This window comes from Mchenga conophoros, linkage group LG8 (genome assembly GCF_057382185.1).
Source record: "Mchenga conophoros isolate Kocher_MC1m ecotype Shallow Benthic linkage group LG8, M_conophoros_male_GT1.1, whole genome shotgun sequence".
Classification (NCBI taxonomy): Eukaryota; Metazoa; Chordata; class Actinopteri; order Cichliformes; family Cichlidae; genus Mchenga; species Mchenga conophoros.
The window spans coordinates 3,340,062-3,364,584 of record NC_140533.1 but is presented as its reverse complement, the minus strand read 5'-3'; the positions used below and the strand labels follow the sequence as shown (position 1 = coordinate 3,364,584).

The 24,523-nt window shown below is 39.6% G+C and overlaps 2 protein-coding genes across 9 annotated transcripts in view; both read right to left on the bottom strand.

The window, feature by feature from the left end:
* Positions 1-21,390, bottom strand: part of mbtd1 (mbt domain containing 1) — a 35,439-nt gene extending 14,049 nt beyond the window's left edge. Inside the window, exons 1-15 of one of the 2 annotated variants that reach the window (XM_085283636.1) lie at positions 21,198-21,390; positions 18,992-19,196; positions 18,495-18,628; positions 18,293-18,407; positions 18,121-18,203; positions 17,924-18,041; positions 12,430-12,564; positions 12,270-12,358; positions 11,863-12,097; positions 11,608-11,663; positions 8,323-8,427; positions 5,609-5,756; positions 5,434-5,516; positions 1,704-1,938; positions 241-312 (exon numbers count right to left, since the gene is read on the bottom strand). In XM_085283636.1, coding sequence (XP_085139762.1) covers positions 241-312; positions 1,704-1,938; positions 5,434-5,516; positions 5,609-5,756; positions 8,323-8,427; positions 11,608-11,663; positions 11,863-12,097; positions 12,270-12,358; positions 12,430-12,564; positions 17,924-18,041; positions 18,121-18,203; positions 18,293-18,407; positions 18,495-18,628; positions 18,992-19,196; positions 21,198-21,218 — 1,834 coding nt within the window. In that variant the 5' untranslated portion in view covers positions 21,219-21,390. The remainder of the gene's footprint in view (positions 1-240; positions 313-1,703; positions 1,939-5,433; positions 5,517-5,608; positions 5,757-8,322; positions 8,428-11,607; positions 11,664-11,862; positions 12,098-12,269; positions 12,359-12,429; positions 12,565-17,923; positions 18,042-18,120; positions 18,204-18,292; positions 18,408-18,494; positions 18,629-18,991; positions 19,197-21,197) is intronic. The other variant, XM_085283637.1, reaches the window with a different exon arrangement.
* A 230-nt stretch (positions 21,391-21,620) lies between these two features.
* Positions 21,621-24,523, bottom strand: part of tdrkh (tudor and KH domain containing) — a 34,502-nt gene continuing 31,599 nt past the window's right edge. Inside the window, exons 12-14 of one of the 7 annotated variants that reach the window (XM_085283634.1) lie at positions 23,355-23,409; positions 22,264-22,346; positions 21,621-22,168 (exon numbers count right to left, since the gene is read on the bottom strand). In XM_085283634.1, coding sequence (XP_085139760.1) covers positions 22,291-22,346; positions 23,355-23,409 — 111 coding nt within the window. In that variant the 3' untranslated portion in view covers positions 21,621-22,168; positions 22,264-22,290. Of the gene's footprint in view, positions 24,437-24,523 lie in introns of all 7 variants that reach the window. The other 6 variants (XM_085283635.1, XR_014893548.1, XR_014893549.1 and 3 more) reach the window with 6 other exon arrangements.

Below are 24,523 nucleotides of genomic sequence, written 5' to 3'. Positions count from 1 at the left end.
AGAACCAACAGTCACTTGTGAGGACACACACACACACACACCGGTCCTCACATATTTGAAGGCCTTTTTGAGGCTCAAAATGTGGTTTTAGTGTCAGGGTTACAATTAGGTTATGGTTAGGTTTAGGCATTCATTTTTAATGGTTAGGGTAAGGGGCCCCCTTACTAAGATAGCTGATAACAAAAGGAGAACAAGTAGATAAAGCAGAGAAACTCTGATGCTAAAGAAGGGAATACTCACTTTTCTTTTGGCCTTTATACTGCTGGGCCTTTTTCTTCTGCTTGGGAACAGACTGGGACATTTCTCTGTTACCTAAAAAAGAAACAAGAAAGGACATTCAAGCATACAATGAGAGGAACGCACATCCATACGACTGTCTTCCTCTTATCCAATTCAGTGTCGCGGGACGAGGAGGGGGGCCGGAGCCTTTTCCAGCTTTGGCAGGATACATAATTATCTTTTTGGCAGTTGTGAGGCAGAGGCACATGCGCAAACATTCTCCAAATGATATAGGTTATGGTTGGAGAGAAGTTCAAGAGCCCTAGGTAAGATAGTTCAGGATGTCATCCTACTGCAAGGTGGCAGACTTGAGACAGCCACCACAGCAACATGCTCATATTACTATCTTCTAGTTCCAGGTGGTTTGCAGTGACTGAACAGTCAAAACAAAAAGAGAATGTTTTAAAAGACCTACATATGAAGAGGAACGGTTAATTTGAAGATTTACATTAAGGCTGCGAAGGATATTTAGTTTTCATTATGTTGACTGCAGAGAAAATTGCCTTGCTTTTGTGTGTGGAGCAAGACATGGTCAAGATACACGGGGCTAATTTCCTTATATCTGAGAAATTTCTTTCAGTACAAACTGCTCTTTTGGGTCCACATCATCTTAGAGATCAACAAATTGCATCTGGAGAGGCCCAGCATTTAGCCACTGCTCAACTTTCACAGCACCAGTTTGTTCCTTATCTTTTCTCTCCTTTCGCCGTGTCACCCATTTGCTTTTTCAGCTTTCTCAGGCATAGTCTTCTGTATTTTTCCCTTTTTTCTATATTGCTTTCTTTCTACTGTCTTTTCTTGTGTATCTTACTAACTCTCAGTGGTCAGGACAAACACCACTGAAACAAAACAAACAAACAGAAAAAAACAAAACGTAATGATCAATTGAACTGCTGAAATAAATGCAGTACGAGAAATAGACCTGAAATAAGCTCACTGTAAATCTATAAATTCTAAGCAGGCATTCCTGATTGGTGGCAGTTTATAAACACCCCTATGAGACAAACAAACACATATGCACATCCCTACCTCACAATGTTTACAGGTCTAGATGTGCGCACACTCAACCGCACAGGTGGTCTGTGGGATAACAAACGATTCTCTATTTCTCAGTTATATATTGGCAAGAAAACACCTATTCTTCCTCTGGAAATGCAGCAATACCCCCTTGCACATTCAATGGCTGCGTGATGTAATGTCCTTTCTTAAACTTGATAAGCTCAACCATTTTCTCTGAGGCAGATCCCAAAAGTTTTTGGTCAAGTGACAGCTATTCGTGACCTACTGTAGTTCATTATAACTGTCTCATGTAGTGATCCCATTCTCTGCCCTACTATCTTGTCTGATCCTTGATATTAATAATTCTCTAAACGTTTTGCACTAAGACACTAGAGGAAGAAGTATGAACAGCATTATGGCATTACTCTGTGAGGCAGGCGGTTGGAGCTGGTAGCCTGTTAGCTGACACCAGCCCACTGGATAGAGGTCAGGCGACTCGCAGTCCACCCACTGATCATACTCGTCTTCCCAACCATCAAAGTGGATCCTCAGTAGGCGGTGCACAATCCTTGTCACCGTGGCGACACACACCAGCCTTGGTTCCATCAGATCAACAGCTTCCAGCTTCATGCCTAGCCGAAACCCATGATTGGGAACCTCCTAGGACATGAAAGGATCAAGGACAGTGGAAAAAAGAGAAATTTAACAAACAAAACCCGGATCTTAAAAGTACTGCAGCCTGTATTTATCCTTCAGTAAAAGCTTGTGAGAAACTTTACAAATCCTGTCAGTCATAACATGAATATGACCAATAATGACATGAGTTTTTACTGCTACTGTTTAAATGGATGGGGCACGGTGACATGGAGATTAGCACTGTTGCCTCACAGCAAGACGGTCCTGAGTTCAATCCCGACCACCTGGCCGGGGCCTTTCTGTGTGGAGTTTGTGTGGGTTCTCTCCAGGTACTCCAGCTTCCTCTCACCGTCCAAAGACATGCAGTTAGTGGGGTGGGGTTAGGTTAATTGGTGATTCTAAGGCTATATCTACACTAGCCCGGATAAATATGAAAACAGTGTATACGTCTGAAAACGCTCCGCGTCCACACTATCATTTTCATAGAGTTGTTCATCCACATTTAAATCAAGTTCAAGTTCAAAGTTTATTCGCCACATGCAGTGGCAGGTTGCCCTGCAGTGGAATGAACCCGCCCCCCGACCTTACACATACAACACAGACATCACATGGGGATACAAGTCAGAGAACGGTTGCATTACAGAAAAAAAAAAAACACTGAAATGTACACTACAATGGGAAAGGTACAAGAGGAAAAAAAAGAGACCTCTACTCATGCTGGGCTACAGGAGGACAGCATGAGAGCAGGAAACAAAAAAAACTCCTCTGCACAGAAAGCACATAAATGTCCACAGTACAACATTATAGAGCACGTGAACAGCAACAGGGTTGGGGATAAGGAGTAATCCCAGGCAACACAGCAGCCATCCTGCCACTGCGCCGACTCTCCAGCGCGGGCCCAGACCCGTCCCCAGGAGGCAACAAGCATCGAAGGCATTGGAAGGGGAAGGGAAATGTGTGAGTGCTTATCAGTGTAAGTGTATGTGTGTGCGTGTCCATAGTTCAGCTGAGACAGTGTCCTTCGCCCTATCAGGCTAAGTAAACAGTCTGCTAGCCAATCCAGGTGGCCTTGCATGGGATGGGAAGAATAGTCATCACACAGTCGTTATCAGGGAGTTTTTGTTCGGCTCCAGCCCCAGCTGGCGCCATGGTGTCCGCATGTTGAGGTTGTCAATTTTCTTTTTATGCGAGCAGCTCAGAGGAGGAGAATTTCAAGCTGTTCCTAACACTCCGACACTGGTCCCTCAATCTCCCGTTGGAGAGCCGCAAGCCTCCCCATGATGGTATCAAACTTCTGTTCCATGGTGTTATCATTCTTTTGATTCTGAGACCCCACAACTGCAGTGAGCCATTCTGCGATGTGATCCAACTTTCACTCAAGGGTCTCATTTTGAGCAGGCCTCTCTTTGATGTATCCCAACATACGCTCAATGGTGTTGTTTTGAGTCTTCACGGCAGCTGTAAGCGTCTCCAAGGTGTTAACCACACTGCGTTCGTTGTGAGAGGTCGCGCCTCATCCAGTCGCTTCGATTCCAGCGGGCAGCTTTGGGGGGGGGGGGGTTGAACAGCCGGTTCCGCTCTCATATTTCTCCAATAAGTCAGGGCCAAGCCAGCTCCAATCAGCAAGAACCCTGTTATCATGGTTCCGCCAGGCACATGATCTTCCAGTTCTGCCACCCATCCATCATGTATCCGGCAGGGAAAGTCCCTCCAGGGCACTCGGGCTCTCCCGAGCCCAGACTCCTCGTTGAGAAAAGGGTGTCAATAGCATTCAGAGACCAGTTGATCAAATCCATAATTCTCTTTTAGGTTTTAGAGAACGACAGTGAGAGACTGTTCGAGGGAAAGTAATACACACGAGACAAGACAAGGACACAAGAGGCTAAGCAGGGAAGATAAGGGGAAGGAGGAGAGGAGAAAAAGTGCGACCGCCTTCGCCGAGAGCCAAGAGAGAGCCAAATAACCGAAAACGCTTACGTTCCAGTACTGCACATGCGTAAAACCCAAGACGATTCGACCTGCCTCATTTCTGTCTGCCGTTTATTTACTTTCCGGCTCTTTGAAACGTCGCGGAAAAAAGTTTTTTTTAAATGGACTCTGACCTGGACCTTGAGGTCAAGGTCACTGATATTCAAACTTGTCCACAATTTTTAGTAGATGCACCTATGGTATCAATTTTAAAATAATAAATGGCCACTCATTCTTGGATCCCCGTGGAACTCTGTGACCAACTTTTGAGCATGAATAAGAGAAATTTAAATCTAGTAGAGATATCAAATTCAGACCACACTGACTGATACTACCGTTGTATTCTAATCGCCTTAGTAAAATACTGTTGTCAGTGGTAATTGAATTGATCATTGATCATCAATTGATCATTGATCATTTGTTACCTTACCAGTGCCGTGTCTGTGCTATGGCGCAAATCTGGACTGAATCTTTGCAAATTATCTGTTCTTTTGCAATGATTATTTAACGGATTGACAGTTAACATCTCCAAATGTTTTGAAATAAAAGTAGCTAGTAAGAACTTTTCAAGTAATAATTTAATTACAGCCATCTTAATGAGGACAGATTAATCATACTTGTGTAACACTTGTAACAACAATTTTTCGAGGACAAACAAAGATGGAGAGTGGAAAGTCATTTTCAGTCTCCATCATGTTAACAGTGAAGGAATCACTTCCTTAAACTTAGTTATCACACATGTTTTGATTGTAGTTATACACAGACAAAAGTACTGGGTCAGCTAGACTGACAAACCGATATCATGAAGCTCCCAGCATAGTGCTAATGTTAATGCTAGAGAACGTTTGTAACTCTACAGCATATAACTGACAACCGACTACATGGCTCAGGACTCAGCAACCCTGCACTGCAAATTTACGTGGTCTGTCACTTCATGGCTGAGTTGCTGTGGTTCCCAAATGCTTTTCCTCTGCAATAATACTGCTTACAGTTGATCATGGAATATCTAGGAGTTAAGCAATTTTTTAGATGTGTCCTTGATCCAACACAGCTTATTTAAATGGCTAAATTACCTCCTCAACATGTCTTGAATGTCTCCAGAGGCCTGGTAATGAACTAATCATCATATTCAGGTGTGTTGACCCAGGGTGATATCCTGCAGGACACCGGCCTTTGAGGCCTGGAGTTCCCCACCCCTGGTCTATATAGTGTAGATCAGGGGTGTCGAACTCCAGGCCTTGAGGGCCGGTGTCCTGCAGGTTTTAGATATCACTGTGGGTCAACACACCTGAATGAAATGATTAGTTCATTACCAGGCTTCTGGAGAACTTCATAACATGTTGAGGAGGTAATTTAGCCATTTAAATCAGCTGTGTTGGATCAAGGACACATCAAAATCCTGCAGGATACCGGCCCTCGAGGCCTGGAGTTCGACACCTGTGGTGTAGATAATTGCAGATGGTGTTTTTATTGCAAGTTATGGGATTTTGATTAGCAGAAGATTTTTAAACTGTTTAAAAACCACACAGGATATACATCAATAAACCTTACCTTGTTAAAGAGCCTGACAGGAGCAGCTACTGAACCTGTTTCTCTGAGGTAGTCAAACCATTTGAATGGGAGTTTAGTGTACCCTGAGAAACACAGTATGTGTCAAGGTCAGAACATAAACAACCCCAAATTTTAAGGTTCCAAAGTGAAGAAAAAAAATATAACTGTAGAGTACCTCTAGGGGGTGTGAGTTCAATGTTATTGATTTCACAGAAGCCAACAGGGAAGATGGAAGGGGAGGTGCCATGGTAGCAGAACCAGTCTGATCCATCGACTGCCTCTGAGCCATCTACCCCAATCATGAGATATCCATCTGCCAACACCTATATAGCAGAGAGTTATGTCATGTCAACTTTAATGTACAACCTAAATTCCAAAAATGTAGATGCTTTTCGGGAGGAGGTTTTCTGGACTTTGAACAAGGCCACCGGCCTGAAACTAGCTCTCAACCCCCTACTTGCTCTCTTTGGTACAGCGGGAGAGGATGATAAGCATATTCCAAAAGCAAAGCGCAGGGTGCTGTCCTTTGGTTCCCTCTTGGCTAGGCGTGCCATTTTGATTGGCGGAAGGTTGCTGCCTCGCCCTCCCATGTTCGGTGGCTTTCTTTTTTCTTTTTTCCCCCCTCTTTTTGTTTTCTTTCTGTCTTTTTTTCCCTTGTTGCTTGTTTGCTAAATAATAAGAAAGGAAAACTGTTCCAACATGAGAAGTTCTCTTTTGTATTCATTGTAAAGTTTGTGTTTTCCGTCTTTTTTTCTTTGTAAACTATATCCACAAATACTCAATAAAAATATTTAGAAAAAAAAATGTAGATGCAACTAGAAACAGAACACAATCAAATCTCATAAATCTATAATCTCTTGACACCTGAGGACAAAAAAACAAAAACAAAAACAAAACAAAAAACAACAGATTGAAGGTTTAAACTGAGAAAATATACCATTTAAAACATTTTTTTCATTTTACAGCAGGAACCCCCACTCCTCACCCCTCACCCCTACCAATTACACCCCAAAAACATTTGGCTGCTCCATTGTTCATAAGGGGTGACTCTTCACATATTTGATTTGGCAGACTTTATATGCTGGCTGCCCCCTGACAAACTCCAAGAGATCATACCAGGATAAACCACTACACTATGGAGCTACAATTTGATGGCAGTAAAGCCCCTTTTCCATTAGCACCTAACCCAGATCAACTGGCCACGGATCGCCACGACCCAACTTGGATGGTTTCCCATTACAAAACACTAGTACTAATGTACGTGACTGTCGTCAATAGCAACACGTCCACGCGTCCTGCCACATAATTAATAATGGACAAGAACACTACAACAAAGGTGGACTTCGAAGCTAGAATGCTAATGCTCGGTCTGTGGCACTGCGTTAGACTCTGGGAACACGGTGTTGTTTCTGTATCCATTTCTCTCGTTTACAGGTTTAAAAAAAAAAAAAAAAAATGAAGGTTTTGATTTAGTTAACAAGAGTGCTCTCATGACTCATCAAGTGATGCTACTGGCCAGGTATTCGGTGGCATGCAGTTTGATAACTTTAGATTTTTTAACCTGCTTGGATTGCTTGGAACCACTACCAAGCATACTGGTGGTACGTAACCACCACTTAATATAGTGGATGAGAAATAAATAAATTATCAGTGGTATTGAAAGTAGGTGTACACAAAGTTACATCAGTAACAGTAATTTTTTCTCTAATGATATTTTAACCTTAAGTAGTGATGACTTCTTGAATTTCTTTATAAATAAAGGAATCCTTGGCTTAACAGAGCTGACTTTTGGTCAGCCTGGCTACAGTGCTGAAGAGAAACCCATCATTCTTATTACCTTTAGTCAGTGATGAGTAGTACGATGTTCTACCTTTACGGAGGGCTTTGTTATAGAGCAATAATCTACTTTTGCAGGCTAAATGATGATCTGCCAAATTAGTTAGATGCCATTTCCTCTGCAGCTTATAAGTTATCTGTTTTAAGGTGCACGTTTGAGAGTTCTAGTCAACTACTTTTGATTTCAGGCTGTATTTTTCAGAGGTGCTACTATATCTAGAATCATATACAGAAAGGAAGTACATTTAATAACAAGACAATGTACTTCTGTGGAAATAAAGTTCAGGTAGCTGCTCTCCACTGTATTGGCACATCACATTGAAGATAACAGTGGTGCAATTATAGCCTTAATTTTACAGCAATCACAAAGATATTCACTGTGTTGAAACATTGATTCTGTTCATCTGGACGTAGTATTTTCAGTGGAAGAAACATTTCATCACTCATCCACCAAGTGACTTCTTCTATCATTAATATGCAAATTGTCATAACCATTGATCAACATATATTCAAATTTCAATTTGTTTGACCACAAAACAGTTTTCCACCTTGTGTAAGTCTATTTCAAATGACTTTTGACCCAGTGAAGATGGTAGTATTTCTATATCATGTTTCCATTTGGCTTTGCCGTTTCTTAATAGCCAACACAATGTTACTTAATAGCCTACCTGCATTTGTGTATGCATTAGTGAACCCCTTGAGAATTCTGAGAAACACTGGTTATACTGGAAATACTGGTTACACTGATAATCATCTTAACCTGTTAAGATCAGGTTAGGGTTAGTGGCAAAATCTTCCTAAATCCGTTTCTTTTTAGTACCACTTCCTTTACCAGCCTTTTGTTGCCCCTGTCCCAAATTTGCCATGTTGCTGCCATGAAATTCAAAGTGAGCTAATATATTTCATCAAATAGTAAAATATTTAAGTTCAGACATCTGTTTTCTATGTTTTATTGTGAATAAAATAAGGGTTCAGGAGATTTGTAAATCATTGCATTCTGTTTTATTTACATTTTACACCATCCTGACTTTTGCAAAATCAAAACTGGCTTACCTTTCTTACAGTAGCTACACATATAGCTGAGAGATTGAGGGGGTCAATGGCTTCTAACTTCATCCCATCTTTGAACCAGTCCCCACTCTGGTCCACTTCCTTCGTCTGTAAAATAAAAGGCAGACAAGTGAAAAGAAAATAAGAAAGAAAAATTTATGAAAAGAATGCAGACAGTTAGGGTCATCCCCTTAGTGAACTTGATTAGAGTGACGGTACAGTAAGCGGGCCTGTTAGGTTGAAATTGTTAAATGTTGTCATTGTTTTACTTAAATTTGTAAGTTTTGTAAGTTTCTGTCCTCCTCCCCGGACTACATCTATGTGGGGGATGCAATAGCTATAGTGTTTAATTGTAGGGACATCCTATGTGAGAGTTCTGCTTTCTTATTTAGTGAGGATGTTTTACTTCCTGCGCTTGTGTATGGTGAGACTGTTAAAACGGGGTTGAGCCATATACAGGGGGAGGGGAGATGACCCTTTGTGATCAGCAGGAAGTCACACAAACACATCCACACACAGTCACTCACGTTCACGTGCACACACACAACCGAGCACACCGGTTAAAGCTGTTCGTCTTGCTTTCTTCATGAGTTATGAGTCTCTGAACTACCTCCTGAGCTACGGGGGTGGCTGTAGCTCAGGAGGTAGAGGTAGAGCAGGTCACCTACTGATCGGAAGGTTGGTGATTCAATCCGTGGCTCCTCCAGTCTTATTTATAAACCGTATTTCTATTTATACTTCAATGCAACCAACATCCCTACCTCTTTAAACTGTATTTATTATAACCTTATTTAGTATAGTTGCAACTGCACCCCCCCACTCTGTCTGTCTGTCTGTGTGTGTGTATGTATATATATATATATATATATATATATATATATATATATATATATATATATATATATACACACACACATATATATATACACATATATATATATATATATATATATATATGTGTATATATATATGTGTGTGTGTGTATATATATATATATATATATATATATATATATATATATATATATATATATATATATATATATATATATATATATATATATATATATATATATATACATATATACACATATATATATATATATATATATATATATATATATACATATATACATATACACACACATATATAAGTTATATAAATATATATATAAAAAAAAAAAAAAACACCCAGCACGCCCCTGCGGGCGGTTTATCCTTCAAGCTCGGGTCCTCTACCAGAGGCCTGGGAGCTTGAGGGTCCTGCGCAGTATCTTAGCTGTTCCCAGGACTGCGCTCTTCTGGACAGAGATCTCCGATGTTATTCCCAGGATCTGCTGGAGCCACTCGCCTAGCTTGGGAGTCACCGCACCTAGTGCTCCGATTACCACGGGGACCACCGTTACCTTCACCCTCCACATCCTCTCGAGCTCTTCTCTGAGCCCTTGGTATTTCTCCAGCTTCTCGTGTTCCTTCTTCCTGATATTGCTGTCATTCGGAACCGCTACATCGATCACTACGGCCGTCTTCTTCTGTTTGTCTACCACCACTATGTCCGGTTGGTTAGCCACCACCATTTTGTCCGTCTGTATCTGGAAGTCCCACAGGATCTTAGCTCGGTCATTCTCCACCACCCTTGGGGGCATCTCCCATTTTGACCTCGGGACTTCTAGGTTATACTCGGCACAGATGTTCCTGTACACTATGCCGGCCACTTGGTTATGGCGTTCCATGTATGCCTTGCCTGCTAGCATCTTGCACCCTGCTGTTATGTGCTGGATTGTCTCTGGGGCATCTTTACACAGCCTGCACCTGGGGTCTTGCCTGGTGTGATAGACCCCAGCCTCTATGGATCTTGTACTCAGAGCTTGTTCTGCCATGATTAGTGCAGGGGCCTGTCCTTCCATGATGGTTCCTCGTCTCCCTCCTCTTTCTTGGGTTTCTGCTGCCTGAGGTATTCACTGAGCACTCGGTCAGTTGGGGCCATCATTCATATATATATATATATATATATATATATATATATATATATATATATATATATATATGCTATTCTAATTCAATTAAGGGTGATACATATGTGATGTTCATGGTTAAGCAACAGTTTGTGTATGTAAATGATCTGTGTACACAAACGTTTCTGGAGCTTGAAAAGGACTGTGTGCCAATGTCATGCACCAGGATGAAATGATAATTGAAAAGTCAAATGACAGAAATGTAGTATCCATCTCCATTTTACGAAGTTCCAAATGGAGTAGTCAACATCAGACACACAGAAACAGACAGACAAATCCATGCATGTATGAGCAAGAGCACAGAACACCACTGTTGGATTAAATGCTTTTATGAGGATTAACTTCATATTTGTTAAACTACACAATAACATTTTGAATAAATAGCTCTTTCCCACCGAATCTACTACATAAGTATGAAACTTAAATTTTGGTACCCTTATAACACAGGGCTACCACGAGGCAACAAAACAAATTTTGCTCGAGAGTGGAAGAGACATATTTCTTATTATATTAACAGGGACCCCCAAGCACTTAAAAAATTAGGTTAAAGTTTTTTTTCTAAAAATAAAAAACAAAACTATATACCATAAAGGGTTATAACTTTCAATGTTTGTTATGTTTGGAATTGACAACTCACATTGAAACTGCAACATTTTATAATAGGATTGACTTGGGAATGCACCTGTAAAGGTTTGTGCCTCCAGGATCAAGGAGTAGAAAAGTAGACACTATGGGGACATGTTTAAAGTCTCAGACAATAAATAAGTATTTAGTAACGTTTAAAGCCTTATTTGTGCCATTTCAGTTAAAAGCAACACAGTATTATTTGATTGCGAGCTTTCTTTCAAAATATTGGTTAACAAATAATGTTTTAAACTTGCTTTTTTGATGCCAAAAAAAAATCCAGTTCATTAAAGGGGACATTAAAGTAAAGAAAAAGATGTTTTCAGGTCTTATTCCCCACTTGGATTTGAATTTAAGTGGAGTTTAAAGATTCATTAATCCTGTATTTATTCATTTTGATGAAAGGAGTGCTTTAATTTTTTAAATATAAATCCAAACCAGTCGTAGCACTGTTATGCCTGGCTGAATACTCATCATGCATGTACACACACATACAGTACATCACGTCTGTGTGTTGAAAATCTTCCTAGCTGAAGTGTGAAATCTGCTTTTCAAAGGGGGAAGCTTGCAAGGGAACAGGGACTTTTAGTGGTGGTTCACATGTGGGATAATAAGGATGAAATATATTCTGTTCTTTTGCCAAGTCTTACCTTCTGGAAGAGCTGTGGAGGAGCATCGACTTGACCATCTAATTTCCTTGTTATATCTAGAATATGAATACATGAAAATGACTGGTTACACATAAAGTGGGCATTGTTGTAGTCACGTGTGTCAATGAAGATTTCAAGTAAATATTGACACACGTGACCCACATTCACACCGGACTGTTACTTGATCAACTATAACAATTTTCAAAATTCACAAGTTTTGATTCCTCAGACTCCTTACAAAGTGAGTGTGCCTACCAGATCGTTTGAAGCGGTGTCCAATGCTTCTTGACCAGCCTATATTATGGATAAGAGGGCTATACATGTGGCACCAGAAGTCATCAGCTCCACCCTGGCTCTCCTCATAGACCAACCTCAGGCGACCTCCAATCACTTGCTCTACCAGCGCCACCCGTGTCCGGCTGAGATAGTTCTTATCAACCACCTCAACTCGCATTAGCTTCTTAAAGGGAAATTGCATGTTTTGCTGTACCTTCAGTGAAAAATGAGTGACAGGTTTACTAAACCAAGATGAAATTTAACAGCCAAGGATGAACAGAAACAACAACAACAATGTTTTATTGTAATTTTAGGTTCAGCAAGAACACTTAAAAATAAAATAAATATATAAAATGCAGCTTTACAATACTGGGCTGATGCCTTACCATATCATTAAAGTTAGGTGGCAGTGTTTTAGCTCCAGTGAGGCGCTTCACAAGAAACGTTTTCCAGTTAGAGTACTTATGTTGTATGCCTGTAGAGAGCAGCAATAATTAACCATAGTGCTAAAGAAAACTTAAGTGATTTGTTTGTCAAAACACTCACTTTTTGGAGGTACGAGGGGTTTGCCACTTGAAGCACACCATCCCACAGGGCGAACTTCAGGTATGCAGAGGTTACACCAGAAGTCTTTACTTGTGTCACTGTCAAAGCCCTCATAACGCAGGAGAGCCTTGAACCCTGAAGAACAAGAGGAAACACTGTTAATGTGCGCACTAATTCTTGACATCAGAAACAGTAGATTGAAAAATTGACCACTATCCGCGGTCAGTTTGCTTATTCTATATTCAGCTTCTTGACTAGTTGGAGAAAAAAAATTTGATACAAAGACCGTATTCACATGTGGTATAAACAGTGTTGGGACTAACGCGTTATTAAGTAACGCGTTACAGTAACTACGTTATTATTGTGGTAACGAGCACAGTAACTAGTTATTATGCCAAAACCGGGAACGCGTTACTCGTTACTGGAATTTAAATAGGCTCGTTATTCGTTACTTCGTGTGGTGGCTATCGCGGAGCTTCCACAGATTCAATAACATTAGCAAGTGGTGGAGGCCAGCAGGTGGATGAAGGAAAAGGGAGGCAAGAGGAGAGACCCGAAGCGGCCGCTGGTCCGAGAGTGTCAGGTGAACTGAACTTCAGGTAAGAAGTTATGACCTGCAGTCCATCTGGGTCAGATATAAACCAAGTTTAGGTGGAGTTTATTTTTGTTATGCTGACTTTTTCGTACTGCATGCTAGCTAGCATGACGGAGTTTCTATACAGCTGGGTGGTGCTATGTTACTGATGTTGAACTTTATTTTGTTCATAAGGTTAATTATTAGAGTTGCCAACCGTCCCGTAAAAAACGGAATCGTCTCGTATTCAGAGAAAATATTACACATTTCGTATTGAGGTGAAAAGGAACACAGTTTGTCCCGGACTTCAGCTACAATGAAAAAGACACAAAGCTGGAGTTATTCTGTGTCTTTGCTGCACAGCTGCCTCTTCTCCCCTCTCTCTCCTGTTGCTACTTCAATCATGAAACTGATCAATGATCAGCTGATCGGCTTTTCTCTCGTGTTTATTTATCGCCCACTTTGCGCCAGAAAGAGGAAACCAGCGGATGTCGCGCTAAACAACAGCAGCACATTTAAGCTTGATCAGCTGTTGTTAGAATTTATTTAAAATTACTTTCTAGTATCAGCTGATGTTTGCTGGAGCCACAGCTGTAAAGCTGCTGGTCATGATGTCGGTTTGGATATGTGGTGAGAGGGAAACATGAAGATGAAACCAGGAGATGTCCTTACTGAATCATCAGAGCTGTGATGGAGAAACAGGTTTACCTTTTACTTAACATGAATGAGTTGAAGGGAAGTTATGAAGTAAACTAGTAAGTAAGTAAGTAAACTTTATTTATTAAGTGCTTTTCACAGCGCTTAATAAATAAGCGCTGTGAAAAGCGCTTATTTATTAATACTTAATAAATGAACTGTTTCTGAGAGACAAATAACACCAGGATCCTTTTCTAAGTAGCTGACAGCTGGTAACTGTACAGGGGCGGGTCTAGCAAAGTGTTGCCAGGGGGCCAGGTAGAGCATTAAAAGGGAAAGGGGGGCACAAGGAAATACTTTCTTATTCTCATTTAAAATGTCTCCCTTTAAAAAAAATAATTATCTGAGTCTTACAACAAACAATTGATAGATTGATGCATGTATACCATCAGAACAGTGTACATCACTGTCACAACAGTGTTTATTTTCATTCAAAGGCTTTATGATTTTTCCTATAATGCCCGGGACGATTTTTTTGTCCCAGTCCAGCTCTGTATGCAGCTCATCTGCAGTCTGGTGTTACCTACATCTTCCTATTCAGAAGGCAGAATTTCCGAGTTCTGAGTACAATCGAAAGCACCACGACTGCAGTTTTTGTGTTGGATGTAAAAAGCAGGCTAGGATAGAATCAGGCGTGGGATTTCTCTCGTGGAAATGTGCACATTATTTTTTCCTTTCTATTGGTAGGTGGCACAGTGCACTTGTGGCAAGTAAGCAAGCTAGAAGACTGACAATCTTGCTGGGTTACGGAAGCAACACATTAACAAGAGAATTTTGAGTAAAACCAAAGTTACTTTCCCTAGTAACTAGTTACTCTGAAAGTAACGAGTAACTTGAAGTAACTGAGTTACTTTTGATAGAAGTAACTAGTAATGTAACTAAGTTACTAACTTAAAGTAACTTACCCAACACTGGGTATAAATAATGTGTTATTTCTCCTCACTGTTGGTGAGAAAACTATTTATACTGTATCGATTCCCTTCCAAAGGTTTCTTTCTAAACAATCTCAGAAAATCACTTCTGTTTCAGTGCTGAATTTCTTTAACAGCTCATAACAAAGATGTCTGAAGTGAAGCCTTAGTGAAGGAATGGAAATCAGATTGTCCTGTACTTTACACATAGATGATAAATACATGTGACAGCTAAACATACCAATGAATGTAAACATCTTATTTTTAAGGTTTTTTCCCCCTCTGATGTCAACTTGCACATTTTATTTGTTGGGATGTGGACTGTCACATGTGGAATGGGAGAAGGGGTTTGTTGCTTATTTCTTTGTTTATGGTAAAACTTAAAAATCAAATACAGACTTTTATTAGCTCAGGTAGAGGGATACATCTGGTACTTTCATCTATGTGTAGGTTTGTTGTCAGTATTGTCATCAACACAATTGCTGCCAGGACAAAGCAATAAACCTTGACAGATATGGGACTGACTAATGAGGATGATATTGGCTCAATTGAGAATGAATTTTTAAACTATTTTAGTACTGTAATTTAAAAAAAAATAAATACAACTATTCTTGCAGCATGTCAGTGTGTAGTATTAAGACCTAGAAAAACTTAAGGCTACAACTTTACAAGGTTGGGCGATATGTAGGATTTTTCCAACCGGCATTCGTCAGTCCAATAAATGACGATAGGTGATATATTTGCACAGGTGACTTTTTGAATTTATACGTTTTTTGGAGGGAATATTTCACTTTCTTTTCTTGTTTGTTTCAGTATTAATATAGGTACGTTCTTGATTAGTCATTTGTTTATTTGAGAGGCACCAAATCGCACAAAAGACAACTTTACGTCAAAGATTTTTTTTATGTTCGCTGGAAGAAACATTTTTTAACATACGTTTTGTATCTTGTTGTTTGGTCGAGTGTGTAAGACAGATAAACATTGGAAGAGCCTGTAAACACTAGGGGTGCAACGATACACAAAATTCACGGTTCGGTTCGGTTCGATACTTTGGTGTCACGGTTCGATATTTTTTCAATACAAAAAAAATGTTCATGCCTTTTTAATTTGTCATTTATTAAAATTATAAATATATATTTTAACTCAAAAGTACAGTTTTTGAATTTAACCCTAACCCTTGTGCGTGTTTTTTATTTTGACAGCGAATGCGCACCTGCGGACCACTTATGTGCAGCCCTGGTTATTTCGCTTGTCATATTGCAGCCACAGAAATTCTTTTGTCCATGAAACCATAAAGCTGCACTTTCTTTTTGCCTTATAGTCTGATTTGTCATAACTTCTCCGTTTTGTGGTAAGCTTTTCTTTGGCTGTCACTTCTTCACCCTGACCTGTCTTATTTGGCTCAGCAGAACTGAAATATATATCCTGCTGCTTTTACACACGCACTCACATAAGCTCAGCGATTCTCTGCGCGATCAACCTCTCACATGTTTAAGCTGCGGGAGATTTCACTTGTCATGTTTGCATAGTAAGCTAACGATTAATAAGACGATGTCAGAGGAATTGGTGCACAAATTATCATCACTCACAGATCAGTGCTGTCGCTCTCTATACACAGTTAGCACGATTGCAAAGTGAAAGCAAAAAAACAAGCACAAATTCAAACGCGATTTCAATATGTCACATATTGACAGTGGCTCACCGATGCCAATGACATAATTACCCAGCTACATTTCTGAAAGAATGCAAAAGCATTGACATATATTTTTCCTTCCTACAATAGCCCGACGGGCAGGGTAGCCCGTCTGAAAAAAATCGCTAGCCCCAGGACATCGGGCTAGCGATTTTGCGAGCCCTGTATCTGATTGAGGAATCACTCATCTTTGGAAAAGAGAGTTTATTACAGAGAAATGTCTCTTTCCAAAATAAAAGCTATACTATCCGCTTCTTCTGGGCTATATTCTCAGCAGCATAAGGAGAATCATGTGCTAACAGCTGTCTAAATGACTCGGCTAAAGTTAGTAGCATGCTTGTTGTTTTTGTCTTTGCACTAGGATGATGTCGGCGTAAATGTGCAGTCATATTCGTTGTGTTCCCACTAGTGCTTTCAGGTTAATCTCGTTGAAATGACCTTAACGCCACAACACGGCAAATCTCCGTTAACGAGCTACCGCTGATCGCCCCGTGCATGGGGCTAGATGGCCAGCTAACTGCGCTAACACACTAGTTCCCACCCATGTAATTGAGCATTGCATGGCACATCCAACATACTGTTTTACTTTAGTCCATGACGCGCTTACCTTCAGGGTCATACGTCACATGAAAACCAAAATATTTCCAAACGCCAGATCTGAATGAGAGTGGGGGAGGTCCATGTTGCAAGGAGAGCTGAACTTCTGTCTTGCTAGCTTGCCCTGCGCTCTTCCTTCTGACTATGCTGTCTGTGTTGAGCGCTCAGTGGATCTGCGCTCGACAGTGCAGCCTAGGCGGAGTAGTCGAACGCAGATTCACTGAGCGCTCAACACAGACAGCATCGTCAGAAGGAAAGTTGATAAAATAAATTACAAATGTTGTATTGTTCGATACATATGCGTACCGAACCGAAAGCACTGTATTGAACAATTCAATATCGATACGAATATCGTTGCACCCCTAGTAAACACGGTTAAAGTGGAAAAAAGAAACCATTTTTTCTTTGTTTCCCTGCCCAACATTGTATTTTTTTATTTAAATAAAATGTTTTTGTTTTTTACTGAACATAGGATACTGTCTTTCTTTCTTTCTGTTATGACTTTGTGTAAATTGATCGCTGCATTTGGGGGCACACTGAGGAGGGTGCCGTTAAAACAGCGCTATTATTGTTTTTGTTGACTTTTTCTCTTAGCTTCAACCAACATTATTAGCAAACTTACTAACGGGCAAATAAATAAATTGCTCTTGTAAAAACGATTGGCGAAAGGCTCAGCCTATCGTTGATCGTTGATAAATTCGTCCAATCACCCAACCTTACTACACCGATTCTGAGTCAACTAGCAGCTGCAAGTTCTCTTTTATGTAAAGCCAAATGCCTCTCTTGTGGTTCACTGTCTCATCAACAACAACTACTTGTTGTGGAAATAGCGAAACTAACTGTTCAAATGTTCAGTGTGACTTTTACATTGGACTTTGCATACATTTGCTATGTCGTGATGTACTTATTCAGCATTAACACTTACTCCTAACAGAGTTCACAAAAATGAAAAGACACAAACACAATTAAAAACACCCCAAGGGTTGTGTGAGAGATTTTACCTTAATTACTTGTAGTGTTTACCTGCTAGCTTTATGATTTCTGCTATCCAGTACACCTTGGTGGAGAAGTTGGTATCAGAGTTGGGCACTTCAATCCTCACACCTACTTCAATATCTCCCCAACATGTTCCCATGGGGGCCTGAGGCACAGAAGTTATCAGCTATGATAATCATAGTATCATATCAGTGGTGACCATATTCTCAGCTCCAGCTACTTACATGCTTGAAACAGCTGACAGGAGCCCCCACCGTGTTACTGCTACAGATATACTGCCCCCAGTCAAAACTCTCTCCAGCGACCACTGACGGAAACAACAATTAGTTTGTTGCTTGTGTACATCAAAAAGAGCAGAAATATGAGCCCCATCATGATTGCTTTTTCATAGCCTACCCGCTTTCAGTTTGGCCTGGTTCTGTTGACTTGCTTGGTACTGGGCATAAGCTGCCAACTTTGCCATGAGAGGCTGTTTCTGTAAGACTTTAGCCTTTTTTGTTGGTGGTTTGCCCTTGTAAAAACCAAAGCAGATGTTAATATTTACATAATACAAAATTATGAAACTACTATACTTGTTTATCAAAGATAATGCATTTACCTGGAGTCTTGCCAAGATGCTAGCTTTTTTAGAATTTGAGGAATAACTCCTAGAACAGGACACACTGCAGAAACGCTTGGTTTTGGAGTAAAAAGCATCTCGTACACCGACCATCCCACACATCTCACAGGTGGCTGTGAAAACAAACCGAAATAGATCAGCAGTCTACAAATGGTAAATGGCATTTATAGTTATCCCCATAAGTATTTGGAAATTGACACAATTGCAATTTTTGCTCTGTACGTGGTAAATAGACTGGTTTTTATATAGCGCCTTTCTACTCTGAATACTAAAAGCTTCTTTCCTCATTCACTCTGTTTAGGTAATTCAATATCTTGGCCAAGGATATTTGCACATATGAATGTTGAGGAGCTGAGAATCAAACTAATAATCGTTCTACTTCCTGAGCCACAGCAGCTAAACGTAAACACTATTATTGTTCACTCACAGATTATTATTTAAGCAATACACACAAAAAATAAGCCTCATGTACTGACCCATTCCAGCCTTTCCATCAGGGTAGGTGTAGACTTGTCCATTGTTCTTGATGATGGGCAGACTAGCAGGTATAGAGGGTACCACCTCATCCTCACTGTCGTCTGAGCTAGAGCTGCTGGTGGACTCCTCGCTGCAGCTGTCATAGCCATCAAACATCCCGAATGAGTCTCGTCGCTTACGATCTGAACGTGGGGTACGCTCAGCCTTTACAGAGGACACAACAGAGAAACACTGAATGAATTCATATGGATGCTTTTAGGGGTGTCTGTAGCTCAGGAGGTTCTCCTCTCCATTTCTCCGTATAATGTAACACGTTTACTTTGGCATTGGTCATGGAGAAAGCAGTGAAATTGGTCTAAGACATAGGAGTCAAACTCTGGCCCGTGGGCCTAATTTGGCCCGCAGCCTAATTACATTTGGCCCGCAAAGCCATACCAAATTATTATTAGAGCTGGCCTACTGGTATTATACAGCTAATATATATATTCTTTAGTATTAAGCTTTGCTTGTTCCATATTCAGTTTTTCAGCAAAACTTGTTTGAGTCCATAAGAAGAGATTCATTCTTAAATCTGGAGGAAGATTTTTTTTTTTTCAATAAATATTAACGTTAGCCCGCGACCTTGTTCCAGTTTTGAATTTTGGCCCACTGTGTATTTGAGTTTGACACCCCTGGTCTAAGAGAAGGTAACTGTTCAGAAAAACATATTTCATTCAAATCATTTTATTTTACTCCATTCCTTTTGAGTTATTTTACTTTAGTAAAACTCAATAAAAGAAAAATAATTCTTTTGAGCTATTGCACTTTATTTTAACGGCTCCTTACAAATGTCCTTGTTCTGTGGTTCTGGAGTTTAGCCACACAAACTAGCCAAAAATTTGTCTTTAGTGCAGAAGAGATGCCCAGTTTATTTATTTATTTATTTTTTAACAGCGGCGCTCTTATTCAAATTAAATATACCATGGTTTTTAATATTAATAAAATTAACCTTTTCTTTGAACATATAATTAATGGTAAAAGCACAGCAATAATAGTGCCTTAAAATAATTCTTATTACTGTTAATCTCAATCTCTGTGCGAATCAATACAAAAAAACGAAGATACTTAAAACAACAACTTCTGTGAGGAGGCTAGAAAGGGAATATTGCTCTAAGGCATTCTTGGGAGGTAGAAAGGGGAAGAATGGGGGAGCAGACACAGTCTGCAATAGTTGCAAAAGAAATAGTTTGATTGCAAGGTTGATGCAAAATATAATAATGGACCAGAAGAAAATAAAGATTCAAATCTTTTTAGTTCACATTTTTATTATTTTTGTAATCAATATTATTTCCTTTTTTGAGCATTTGTAAGATGTTTTAGACAAATGTCAACAAAAATCAAGTCCCTAAGCTAAATTTTAGTATTGAAGTGAAGCTGAACTTATTTTAGTTGAAAGATGCAGTTTTACAGTTCGCCTTTCATCATTAATGCATCATTTAGATTCAGGTAGGAAAATATCAGCGAACCATATCTGAGTCAGCATGACTTTGTTCGAAACGCCCAAACATCTAAATAAATAAATTCTACGTGAAAATATGGAAGTCTGATCACAGGATCCGGAACAATGCGTACATGTTGTCAAAGCTAGTTTACTTCCTCTTCACAGCATCTCAGCTCAAACATTACACTACGCACAACTGTTTAACTTAAAAAATATATATATATATATATATATATATATATATATATATATATATATATATATATATATATCTATCTATCTATCTATCTATCTATCTATCTATCAAGACACCCATTTCCAAAGACATCCTTCGTAAGCTACATTTTGCATACATATATATTAAAAAGTAAACTAATACCGAAACTAAAACAAGGGACGGCCTTATTACAAACACCTCCTAAAGCTAAACAGCACTAGCATAGCTAGCTAGCAGAACCTGTTTCTCCAGGGTTTTTTTTTTTTTCAGAGCAAAGCCTTTTTACGTTCGTCTATTATATAGTTGCAATAGTTAGACTTGTAAGAAAACTCTACTTGTTTTTTTTCAGAGAGAGAAAGAGACGAAAGAAAGAGCTTTAGTATTATGTGTAGATGGGTGAGCCACTAGCTGGCTATCGTAAACAGATAACAACAAAGGAGGCGTACTAGCCTGAACAATCCACTGGAAACGGAGGCTCGCGGCCCAAAAATGTTTCAAACCAACTCACCAAATCCCTTGCGTTTTCCATCAGCCCTTCATATAGATGCTCTTCCAGTTACCTGCACTTCCTAATTCAAACAAATCCCCTCACCTGGGGTATAACCTAGCTTTGAATTTTAGTCTAAATACTACCAAGCAGGATATCAACAAATTACTCTGCAGCCTCTGCGCATGAGCGACCGTAACCTACTTTCGTGTGATTGGTGGATCTGCAATGGAGGTCATCGACCGATGCAGACACAAAATAGACTTCGCAGAGTAACTGAATGAAAGGGGCCTTCAGAACAACTACAGATTATTAGTCGGTGTAAGTACAGTAACGTTACAGTAATTTCAATGGTTTTGTTTTGTTTATAACTAGCTCCTGACTTTCATTTGAAATTTTTCCATATAAAAAGAACTTCAAAATAAAATACACAAGTATTACATGTGAAGTAAAATAAATATTTTATTAGGATATAGTGACATTATTACATTTTCAAAGACAATCTTTCTTGTGAAAGATTTCTACAGTAGATGTAATATGTTCACACTGAACAAAATCTGAGAACCACATTCAACAACACTTTAGCTTTTAACTTCCAAAATATATTCACTTAAGCCTGATAATGGGCATAGTTTTTTTTGATATACATACAAGTATAGCAAGAAACTAAACAATATTAACCACAAACCAACTGAACTTTGCTCCAGTAATTCCAATCACAGTGCTTTTCAGTAATAATACTGGCATTCTAGATTTATTCCTTTCCCTATTCCTTGAACACAAAATTTAGCAAAGCAGAACAAAACATTAAACAAAAAACAAAGAATTATTTGCTGAAGTAACAACAACAAATGGATAATGGCTGGAAGAACTGTGGCACACTCATCAAGTAGGTAAGGCTTCAGGAAGAGGGTTTATGTAATCAAGTTTAGGTTAGGCAAAGCTCTATATCATCATTAGGGCTGATGCTGAGGAGTAGATGTTGAGGGCTGCTAAAGAAAAGTTAATCATTTTTAGACATAATGGTTCACACAAGAGCGTTCACTAGCAAATGTTCAGAATCAGACATCAAACTGGGAGAAGATACCTTGGTTTTTTTTAAATATCTTTGGTCTCACAGCAACTCGTCCTCCACAACATCATCAACACTTCCTGATATAGAGGCAGCTTCTGAGGTGCAAGAAGGAAACACTCAAGTTAACAATGACTGTAACAGCAGCTTCAACTCTTTTTGTTTATCCACCATGGTACAAAAGCTTGACTGAGAGTCATAGTGACACCGTTCCTTTGTTTCACTATGTTATCTTTATTTTCACTGTATTGCTTTTTCTTACGGATTTAAACCTCCCCCAGATAGGAAACTGCTTTATGATAAGAACATGTAGGATTTTCCTCTCTAAAATAAGACAAATCTTTCACGATCTTTGCTAATTCTAGTTACAAAGCAAACAACTAGAAACATTAACATAAGGGTGGCTGTAGCTCAGGTGGCAGAGCAGGTCAGCCACTAATCAGAAGGTCGGCGGTTCGATCCCAGGCTGCACCCTGGCTGCATGCCAAATATCCTTGGGCAAGATACTAACCCCGTGTTTGCCTACTGGTGGTGGTCAGAGGGCCCGGTGGCGCCAGTGTCCGGCAGCCTCGCCTCTGTCAGTGCGCCCCAGGGCAGCTGTGGCTACAATGTAGCTTGCTATCGCCAGTGTGTGAATGGGTGAATGACTGAATGTAGTGTAAAGCGCTTTGGGGTCCTATGGACTAGAAAAGCGCTATACAAATGCAGGCCATTTACCATTTCCTGATTTGTTAGAGATAAACTACAAATTGCACTGAATACAAGTATTTGGAGTATTAGGGTCAAGTTAATTGATCATAATCAAAATGTATATTGTTGTGTTCATTTCTTCTTGAGACACTTTAGAAAGTTGATTTAACAGAACTGCATTCCTGTTAATTTTCCACCACATGGGGGCATACACTACCTCTCTGTAGGTGTAAGAAGTGTCCCAAGTCAAGTATCTGATCCAATGTGGACATCACTTGGATATTCTGTTGTATTTAGAAACCTAGATAACATTTTTACTTCAACATACAATCCCAGTAACATCAGGGTATGAGGGTTACTTTATGATCGCTTAAACATAGTCACTGGCAAATCTACAGTTCCATGACAGAACTCACCTGATAAACTAATACAGGAAAGACTGAGCTCTGATGATGCTCCTATTACATCATCCTGTTGGAAGAATAAAAGTGATTAGCCGCTGTTAAACAGTCCTCCAAACTTTCAGAACAGAAGTAAGGGGATTACCTAATCTCTCAGGCATAAAGATAAATTAAAATAATAATAATAAAAAATGACAGAGTACCTTGTCGGATACAGTTGGACAGAGATTAATATACCTGACAAGCACACCCAAGAAAACTAGGATGCTAGAATTGCATACCAATAATAAGAAGCAAGATTCTTTATTATTCTTTTATTAATGTCTTCCTTCACATACAGAAGTTCATATAAACTCATCATGTGCATGAATGCCATTGTAATTCTGGACTTGACTGATGATTTCTTTTAGCTGTTCTTTTTACAAGGGTGGAATAATCATACAGCATATATATTTTATGACATTAAAAAACAAAAATTGGGTCCATCATTTGGAAATCATTTTGGATATTCTCTAATCTGCAAAAGGTAAGAATTATACATATAGTGTCAAATATAAACATACACTCTCACTAATATTTGGTTAACTGTCTCTTAGCAAGTTGTACCTCGTTTAATAGCCATCAATAAGCTTCTGGCATTTAGTTGCTGATTTGAGTCAAAGAATTTGAAGTTAACCCTTATTTTCAACATTCAATCCAATTTGTGCAACAGTACCACTGGCACAGTGCAGTATAAAGGTACATCAGACCAAGATGAAGTCCCTGTTGCAGGAACCTACAGTGCAGCACTAAGGATCTGGATTTGATCCTGATGAGATGCATGAGGAGCCTAGTCCGGAATTACCCAGTAGTAATAGTCCAAATGGTACAGGTGGAATGGGCCCAGCCAGCTAGAAGACTAAATGGTATCAGTCTTGCAGCCATGACTCACCTGCAAATCATGGCTGCAAGTCAGGGTTGTTGTCAGTCAGTGGAGGTTAACTGAGGGAGTCTGGATTCCCAAAAATGAGAATTCCACAATCATCCAGCAGTTTTGATCTATCTCTCTGTTCAGTGTTGATTTTTCCAGGATTTTTTCCCGCTGGCTTACAGACGTCCTGTTCAAGATTAAGTATATTGATACCCTATTTTTGTCCAGGAAGAAGTAAGAGACGCTGGAAGACACGAAAAGCAGAATGAGTAAC